The sequence below is a fragment of the Polyodon spathula genome, chromosome 2 (genome assembly GCF_017654505.1).
Source record: "Polyodon spathula isolate WHYD16114869_AA chromosome 2, ASM1765450v1, whole genome shotgun sequence".
NCBI lineage: Eukaryota > Metazoa > Chordata > Actinopteri > Acipenseriformes > Polyodontidae > Polyodon > Polyodon spathula.
Window position 1 is genome coordinate 45,932,957 of NC_054535.1, and position 9,255 is coordinate 45,942,211.

General features: G+C 38.9%; 1 protein-coding gene across 1 annotated transcript; it reads right to left on the reverse strand.

The window, feature by feature from the left end:
* Positions 1-809: 809 nt before the first annotated feature.
* LOC121326677 lies at positions 810-7,060 on the reverse strand. Its single transcript, XM_041270041.1, has 7 exons — positions 6,977-7,060; positions 6,476-6,579; positions 5,344-5,473; positions 2,107-2,151; positions 1,765-1,818; positions 1,234-1,645; positions 810-886 (listed from the first exon to the last, which is right to left on the reverse strand). The coding sequence occupies exons 1-6, from the start codon at positions 7,058-7,060 to the stop codon at positions 1,238-1,240; spliced, it is 825 nt and encodes a 274-aa protein (XP_041125975.1). The 3' UTR covers positions 810-886; positions 1,234-1,237.
* Positions 7,061-9,255: the final 2,195 nt, after the last annotated feature.

Below are 9,255 nucleotides of genomic sequence, written 5' to 3' on the forward strand. Positions count from 1 at the left end.
ACTACATTCTGACTGCAATTTTTTTACATTGAAGCGTAGCGTTTTCTTGACACTACGTAAACATGAAGTACAACTTTGTGAAATTGTTTTGAAAAGGTATTATTATTATTATTATTATTATTTAGAGATATTTCCTGGTGTGAATTCCAATCATGTTGTTAATTATATTACATTATTTTAGTTCTAATATCTTTTTACACTACTCTCTATATAACCACCAAGATGAATTTTTCGATTGTTTTAACTTGACCCAAAAAAAAAAAGCTTTATAGCTACGATGAAATGTTGGTACAGGTAGTAGATTTTGATAAGGTAACAAAATTTGACACTTATATATGTCATATTTTGCTACTGGTAGCAAATGTTGACAAAGTAGCATAAAGAGTTTAGTCAAGAAATACCAGTTACCAATCTGACTGCATATGGCTTATCTGAGCAGCCTCTAGCTCCTTCATTACATTAAAACCATTAAAGGTAGAAAACAAGAGAGGATGTAACTTGACAGACTGAGCTCAAGGTTCTATCTAAAGAAGGTTGCAATGAGGCCATAAACAGGGTTCAAAATGAATCCGTGTTGAAGCACAGTTTGTTGACAATGAAAGATTTTATTATACATTAACTGCGGTGTCAGCCTTCACTTATTGGCATTGCACTAAATGTAACTTTGCTTTACACCTCTAGATTTGTAACCATTTATTTGCAATGAAGTTATGGTATTTGCTTAATATCACTTCCATTGTGCATCCATATCCAACCTTTTGCAGACATTATAAAATGTTATGCATTATTGGAATGATCATTTTGTAGCTGTGGTGACCCAGGGCCTGGTTGATTGGTAGGTTGTTCTGTTCTCTGGAAGGTGGGTTGGTTTTGATGGCTGCCTTTGCTGTTGAGGGAATCGATATACAAAGTAGTATGGACAGCCCCGTAATAAAACAACAGAAAACAGTGAATGCACATACTATGTATGAGAACGTATGAGAACAACCCAAAGTAATGTTTTTCATAAGTAACAAACAAATAACCAAAGCATACATTTAATATAACAGCAATAACGAGATCACCCCCCCCCCCCCCCCCCCCCCCCGTCTTTTATGGGGATACAAATAAAGGGCTATACAGCAGCACCTGAAATTAAAAAGCACACACAATGTAATAGGGATGGAAGAAATTAATATTTTTCTCATTAAATAACAGTATTACTGTCTTAAAACTAAGTTGTCAGCACTGTACCTGGTTAGGCTGCTGGGTCACGAGGATTTTGGGGAGGCTGTGGCTGATTAGACTGAGGTGTTTGCTGGGATGGTCCAATAGGGACTTGGTTGATCTGTGGAGTCAGGTTTACCTGAGAGGGCAGCATTACTTGAGGGGGTTGGATTCCGAGATTATGGAAAAATATTTGGGGTGGAAATCGTCCATGCAGAGGTATGAAAACAGAGGGATGCATTGGTCCCTGTACAGGAGTTAGTAATTGAGGATCCATTGGTCCCTGTGCTGGTCTCAGTATTTGAGGATTCATTGGTGCCTGTGCTGGTAGTGCAAGCGGAGGTTGTCCAGCACCTTGGAGAGTAAGAGCCAGCTGTGGTGTCAGACCAAAATCAAGTTGTGGTTGTTGGTATAGATAAGGCGAAACATATGGTAATGCCTGTCAAGAGCAATAATAAAAGATTGCATTAATATTTTACTAAAGCTAACATTTGCCAGTCAGTGTATCATTTGCCAAGATTTGTAAAGGATATTTTATATGAAATGTGTGAAACTTACTTGAGGTTGTCCATAACCAGCAGCTGAGTAGCCAAGCCCAGAGAACCTTAAGAACTAAAAAAGAAAATTTGCTATTCACACAAATCACCCCAAAACAAGGAGCATGCACATGTACTTTCAGCTGGTTTCAAAGACTGCAACTAGCCCTAAAGTTGGACGGCCTTATATATACTGTACTTAAGGTAAGGTCTGTGAATTCTGGTATTTGTGTCTTACCTTAAGTCTTTGTCTTTTCATTTATGGTGAGTTTTTGCATTGACATCCTTGTTTGGAAGTGCTGAGAACTGTGCACCGTTGTTTCTGAAACTAAATAATGCTGAAATGAGCAAACATAAGACTTACCTCCATACTATTGCTTGCAGATAACCCAAGGTTGTTTTGGTAAAGCTGTAATTTGGATAAGAAAATAGTGATTACAAAGTTTTACATGTGTTTCAACAGCATATCAATCAGTATGTTGATTTGAACTATGTATTTCTTCATGCAGTATTTGTACTGCATTTGTTAATATATTTTTCTTAATCTCTCTGAAATTGTCTCATGTTGTCCTTATGTATCGTCTAGATTTTATATTTTAGTCCAGAATTCAGCCAATCAGTCAATCTTAGAATGGAAAATAGTGTAAGAGTATAATGTACTTACTGGGAAGGCAATGGTTGTGCCTAGAAAACAGGCTAGCATTATCACAGTCTTCATCATTTAAAACAGTTTCTACAGGTAAAAACAACACCAAGAAAACCGTTGTAAAAACACTTATAAATAGAATAAGACCTATATAAATAAATACTAAGTAAAAGTTTCACCATGCTATCTGTAGTGTTATGTCTACATTTATACAATGCAGTGTATCATTGTAACTTGTGTTGCTGTTCCTTCAGCACAAGATGGTGTTAGATTTGTCCTTTTTCGCCATAGTAGGTTTCACCCCCCCCCCCCCCCCCCCCCCCCCCCCGCCACTGAACCAGTTCAAAGTAACAAGATAAAGAGAATTATTTGTAGGGAAGGAGGATAGAAGAGAGGACAAGTTCTGTCTGTGAATCCACACCCTTAGCGACAGGATACACATAATATTGATTGAAAAATAACTTAACAATGCAATTTGCCTTCTTGCTGTTTAATTATAAATGTTTCTATTTAAAGTATTTTCCACGTCTCTGTCATACCAATGAAAAATGCAGCATTGTATATTTAAACATCTGTTAAAGGAGTGAAAAAAAATACATTGAAATAAAGTTAAGCAATCCACTTACTGGTATACTGGAAATTTGAACTGAAGGCTGATAGTTCATGTAACCGATACGACTCTTTTTGTTCTACAGCGTTATAAACTTTCTTTCAAATCTAATTCAGCCAATCAGCACTAAGATGTGGTTGGGTATGAACTTTGTGTGATATAGATCCCACATTACTGCATCCGTTGGATAACCTGGAGTTTTAACATCTCAGCAATATTATAATGATCAAATACACTACATCAGTTTCATAGTATTATTTAAAAACCTCACATCTTAAGCAAGATTCACTGTCAAATCCTGACAGTACCACTTATAATAATTAACACAAGAAATAATACACATTCTTACTTATTTCTTAAAAAACATATGTGTTTATGTGCTGTGTAAAAAAAAAAACACAGGTATTTCATAATCCCATGTTAGGTTACCATGGTAAAGGAAGTAAGCCGAAGCCACAGAAACACCAGACACTCACTCCTCAGTCCCTTCATTAATGGATATCCTTGTGATTTCACTTTGGTCAACCATTTTCTAGACCTTGTTGGGTATTAGTATAATTATTACTGAGTCACTGGGACTAAATCACCTTTTTTTCCCCCCAAAGGTTATAGGCGCCTTCCTTTTAGGCCGGTGAGAAATGTATTGAGGTGGCACAATCAGTGGCAGTGTGATCATATGTCTGTTAGGAGGGATATGCACCTTATTCCTTGGGTGAGACCCTTTCTGAAACCTCCACTTCATTAGTGACATCTCCAGACTCCTCATATAACATTGTTTCTGTCTATACAACAAGTGATGAGTTCTAGGGTTTCTAAGTTTCTAAGCAGATCCCCACTCCCTTCAAGGACCCATTGGTTATTTGTTCATCCTCATTCTCGTTAAAACTGCAGAACTCATACTCTGATGGAATACCCTGTTTCCTCAACCTTTCAAATAATATTTTTCTAATAAAAAAATAACACAGTTTATCTGATAACATTTATACTTACACTCATTGTTAAAAAATAAATACAAATATTATATATAAATAAATACAGTACTCATTTATTTATAATTTGACAGAAATGATCAGACACGGGTGTCCCTGGTGTCATTGTGGTGCTGTGGTTATAATCCTGTCTTAGTGTGTTTAACACACCTACTAAGATGAGCCTGCATAATTGGAGGCTAAATCTCCAGGTGGCCAGAATGACTGTGGGGAAAAAGGATTTGCTGTTTTTTTATTGTAACAACACAGCCATTAACTGTTATGCGCAATGGTCCATATTTAACAAACATGTGGACACATTTGCGTTTTGTAAAAGGAATACACCTAAGACATGTTAAAAAATAAATATAGTATCACAAAATAATTGTATTTTACAAAGAAATTATTACTGTCTTAATATGGGGTTGAACTCCAAAATAATTACCTAGTTTGATTTACCTGATAATAAAGAAAATGCAATTCAGGGCTATCCAGATATTGTGAACCACTGGCATAATAAATTATAACACTGGCACAATTAATATGGTCTATTGCTAACAGGCCACAATTGACAGTAGTACGTTTTGTTCTAGCTGACCAGAACCTTTAATTATGATTTTATTAGCATTCTTTTTAAAAGTGCTCAAATCATTGAATTATGGATATGTTGCCATATTGACAGTTGTGCATTGTGAACTAACTGGCTGTTTTCTTTTTTCAAAACTGTCTGAATTTAACCTAGATACAGACAAGACATTAAACTACATTTTATTGATTATAGTTGCAGATTAAACCTCATTATACGTCTTTGTTTTTGAAAAGCCAACAGCTGGCTTGAAACTTAATAGGTTCTTTTGAAACAGGTTCTAAATACTGCCAATGTTTAAATACCTTTATTAATGTAGGACTAAACGTGGAATTGAATTTACTTTGGCAGTTATTTTGTATTTAGATCTGCCACTGTTAGATGAACACACCTATCTCTTTAGCCTTAAACTGTTTAAAGTTTCAGAGGCTGTCTGTAAGTACTCTCTTATGTACACTGGAAAAACTGTGCATGATTGAAACAAAAGCCTGGACTGCTGGGGTACTTGAGTACTAGGTTTAAAAAGTTTGCAGTTCGAAGAAAGTGTAACTTGTGATTGCAAATGTTTTTGTCTGGACTGGAGAATGATGTTCTTCTGTTTTCAGTAGTGCACAGGTGCCACCTTTTGGTAAACTTTAAAACTGTATTATGCAAACTTACTGTAACTCTCACTTTTCCATTTGTCCCATAATGCCATTACACTAGTGTTAGTGTTATGGCATTATGGGGCAAATGAAAGCCATGTTCCATAGTTTAAAGGGCCACTTTATAAAGTGGAACACTGTATTTACCTTTGCTCTGGTTTGGGTGCTTGTGAGAGCGTCCAGCAGCGGGTGTATGGAGCGGGTGCTCGGGAGAGTGTCCGCCAGGTTGCGTGTGTGTGTATCAGGACAAGCAGTGAAGCAGGTAGAGCAGTGGACTCTACAGGGTGCCGACAAACAACGGCCTAATAAAAAGGAACAGTTTCAACTGCAAAACAGCATGTCGTCTCCAGTTCTTCTGTCTCCTGCGTGAAATGCTACCATACATACATGGTATTCCATTGGTTTGTATATGTCTGTGGAAGGGGTGTGGGTAATTCACTGACTAGGAGACAGACAGGTGTACTTGAAAACACCACACAGGTGCCCAGTTTTATTTGCAAACAGTTCTTGCTTTCTCCGGCAGAGGGCACTGTTGACCGTGGGCTGCCTATCAACGATGATAGACAGCACCACGGAAATACCACAGCTGGTACGTGAACAGCAAGTGCACTCGCAGGTGCTCAAAGAAATAATAATGAAAACAGAAGGCGAAAAGAACAATGGAAAATAAAACAGTAATAAAACTACAAATAAAAGGTGCTGCACTCGGCAGCGTTATCCCGGTCGCCGCTACCCGCACGACCCGGATCACCGTCCTACTCTGTAGGCTCACTAGCCTGTTCTTTCACAATATGCCGGGGTTTGCCCAAGGGTTCCCCGCTCTCTCTGTCTCGCTATGAAACTCTTTGTTTCGCCTGATTCCCGGTCCCGGATCAAAGCTTCCGCACTCTTGTTGCGTCTAAGTGGGCAGACCTGAGGAAACAACAGAGCGTTAATTTATAGGGCTAACAATCTCCCAAGACACGCCTCTCAGCCATTCAGAGAGGGGGAAAGTCCACAAACCCACTTTTCCACTTCCCCGTGTCACTGCCATGACTCACAGGCGGTTGTTGGACAACTGTCGCCCTCTTCCTGCAGCCCGTGAACACGCCAGCAGAGTCAGCACAGATCTCTCCCTGTTACAATTTGGAGGCGTCTGTCATCACCATGTGCCTGTTTAACACCACTCCAATCCACACACCTTCATGCAGATGAAAGGTAGTCCTCCACCAGCGCAGGGCTGCCGAGCATGTATGAGACAATGTCATGCTGGGGATGTAATCAACAAGCATTAAGCCACGCTTGCAGCAGGCGCATGTGGAGTATACTCAGCTTGATGGCCGATACGGCTGCGGCCATCAGACCCAACAGTTTCTGGCACAACACCAAAGTAACCTCTGATGCCTGTCACAACAGGGAGAGGCGACTTCGAATAACTGCTACTCTGTTGTCCGACAGGTATGCGCGCATCATACTGGAGTCCAGCTGGAGCCCCCAGTATGTCATACACCGCACCGGTGTAAGTTGATGGTGAGTCCCAGCTTTGCCAGATGCTCTGTCACAACCACTCTGTGGGCCACTGCTCCCTCTCGCGACTGGTAACAGATCAACCAGTCGTCAAGATAGTTCATTACTTTGATCCCCTGCAACCGCAAGTGGGCAAGGATGGCATTCACACACTGAAAACGTAAGAGGATCTAGGGAGAGGCCGAATGGCAGCACAGCAAACTCGTAAACACTTCCCTGAAAGACGAAGCAGAGGTACTTCCTGTGCTCTGGACGAATGGGAATGTGAAAATACTCGTCCCTTAAATCCAGGAAGGCTGGGAAAGGCTGCAAGAATGTTGCAGCGCATCCCATCAGTGCCGATGTAGATTGCAGCCATGTGTACGTTGTACAAGGGGGAATGTGGCAGAGCGTAAACCCTGCTGCTGTAAATTGTGTGGGAATGTAAGGTTGGGAGGGATGGGGTTAAATCTGTCCCTGCTAGCAATCACAGGTGTGGCCATTCCCCAAATAGGTAATTGCCATGCTAATTGGAGAGTGGCCACATGTATAAAATGAAGGAGAAATCCTTTGTCTGGGGAAAGGGAGTAGGTGTATGTTTAACTGTGCGTGCGCTGTATTTTGTGTTTGTCAGTAAAGGTGAATGCCCAGACTGACATTAGTGTTTGTGGTCAGTACTGTTTTGTTTAATCTTTTATTTTGGCCCTTGTGCCTGTTTATTTGTATCAGTGTTTTGTTTGTTGATTTACTAAAAATCCGCAAGTGCTTTAAACTGCAGCTTCTTGTCTGAGTCTCACTCCTGACGCTCTCCTTTCACATGTATCAATAATTGTTTATACTGCATTATACCCATGCTATTTCACATGTGCTTGCACAGCCAAAGTGATGTATTAAACACACAACAATAACAGCTATATGTATAAGATCTGCAAGATAGTTAAATAACTAACTAAATACATGTTTTCTCAAACAATGCATCTATTTTAAAAAGTCAGTTACCAAGCAGATACTGCAAGATACACTTTTAACATGAAGGGTCTGGCAAGCCAAGAAAGTCTTCACCTGGGTTTGAAACTGCTGTCCATTTTTTTTTTTTTTTTTTGTCTTAATGCTGTCATTTGTTTAGATTGGTGAAATAATGTATTGTGAAGGAGACACTTGCCACATAGGCTCTTTTCCTTTCAAAAAATGACAACACACAGGAATTGAAAGAAAAAGCGGTTCCGCTTACTTTAATGTTTACAAAATAAATAAAAAACAAACCGAAACCCCAACTCTGTTTTTGGAGCGCTGATTACAGACGCCAGGAACCTAATTCTAGTTTAACTGTCCCGCTTACTGTTTGCCGGCGGGAAAAAAAAAAGTTTTACAACACAAAAAGAACACAATTAGATTTTTTTTTTTTTTGAGCACTTCTTCAAATCAGGCTCCTTCACACAATAGCAGCCCTAAAGGGAGTGGCTGCTTTCTTTAAATACCCATCACCTGGCTATGATTAAGCATTTGAGCTCGAATGAGCAGGTTTAATGTGTGGTAATGTCCGCCTCGTGCAGTTACATGCCAGAGCCATAGGCGAGGGAATTACCACACGATTAAGCCCACTCCTGAGGGCTCAAATGCTAGTAGAATATAGCCAAGTTAAACAACATTAAAAAATTATGTTTTACTAATAATTTTATCCTGATTTTATGAAGAACTAGTTTTGGTTGCTAATTATTTACTTCAGTATTCGATGAGTAATGTGGGTTTCTCAAAAAACATTTGCGGTCTGTTCAGGCTCTTTGGTTTAATCCAAGTGGTAGGCCTAAATATCAATTTAATACAGTACCATATTTAATTAAAATATTCTACTTACATGCAGCTGTTCATGCCCTGTTTTGTGAAGCGTTTGTTATCGATAACTTTAAAAAAACAAAAAAAAACAAACAGGATTTCAGTGCATATTTGTGCAGCAGATATCAGTATTTACTGTTAGGCTACTTTTTGTTTTAATGTGTTATTGGTAATCGTGCTGTTTGTTGTGTTCATAAAGTTTATTCAAAGTGCTGTCAGAGAACATGGTACCTTGTCTGTGTTGCTCGTTGAAATAGTTATTGAATGTCAGCGTGCATGCATTTGTTTTACAACTTGTGAATAAAACCATAGAGTATCATTTTAAAATAACCAGAGAGGGTGAATTCTCTTGTTAACGGATGCGATCACTGAACCTTGCATATTTGCAGGAAAATAAAAATAAAAATTAAAAAAAAGAAATTGAGAAGAGCCATACGGATGACCAGGGAGTTCTTGAAGAGCAATGAAAACAAAAAAGTATTTAACCAGATCGCATCAGTATTTTTGCTTTCTGACTTGATTCTCCATAAACTACTTTCTAAATCAAAAGACTGATATTGTGGAGCTAAATACTACATACGATGTACTGGGTACCATTTGTACTGTTTATACATTATATTGCATTCTGTTTTTCTTTGTGTCCAGACCACATCAACTTTTGAAAGACACAACATGGCTCCACCATGTTTCCCCTTCACTTGCCTAAGACTAGATAAATTGTAGGATAGGGTGAAACTCACA

Excerpts from the sequence above, each read along its gene's own strand:
- LOC121326677 (XM_041270041.1), bottom strand. The coding sequence starts at position 7,060 with ATGGCTGCAATCTACATCGGCACTGATGGGATGCGCTGCAACATTCTT. Across the intron at positions 1,819-2,106 it reads CTGCAAGCAATAGTATGGAG|TTCTTAAGGTTCTCTGGGCT; the intron begins GTAAGTCTTATG and ends TTTCTTTTTTAG. Across the intron at positions 1,646-1,764 it reads CTGGTTATGGACAACCTCAA|GCATTACCATATGTTTCGCC; the intron begins GTAAGTTTCACA and ends TGCTCTTGACAG.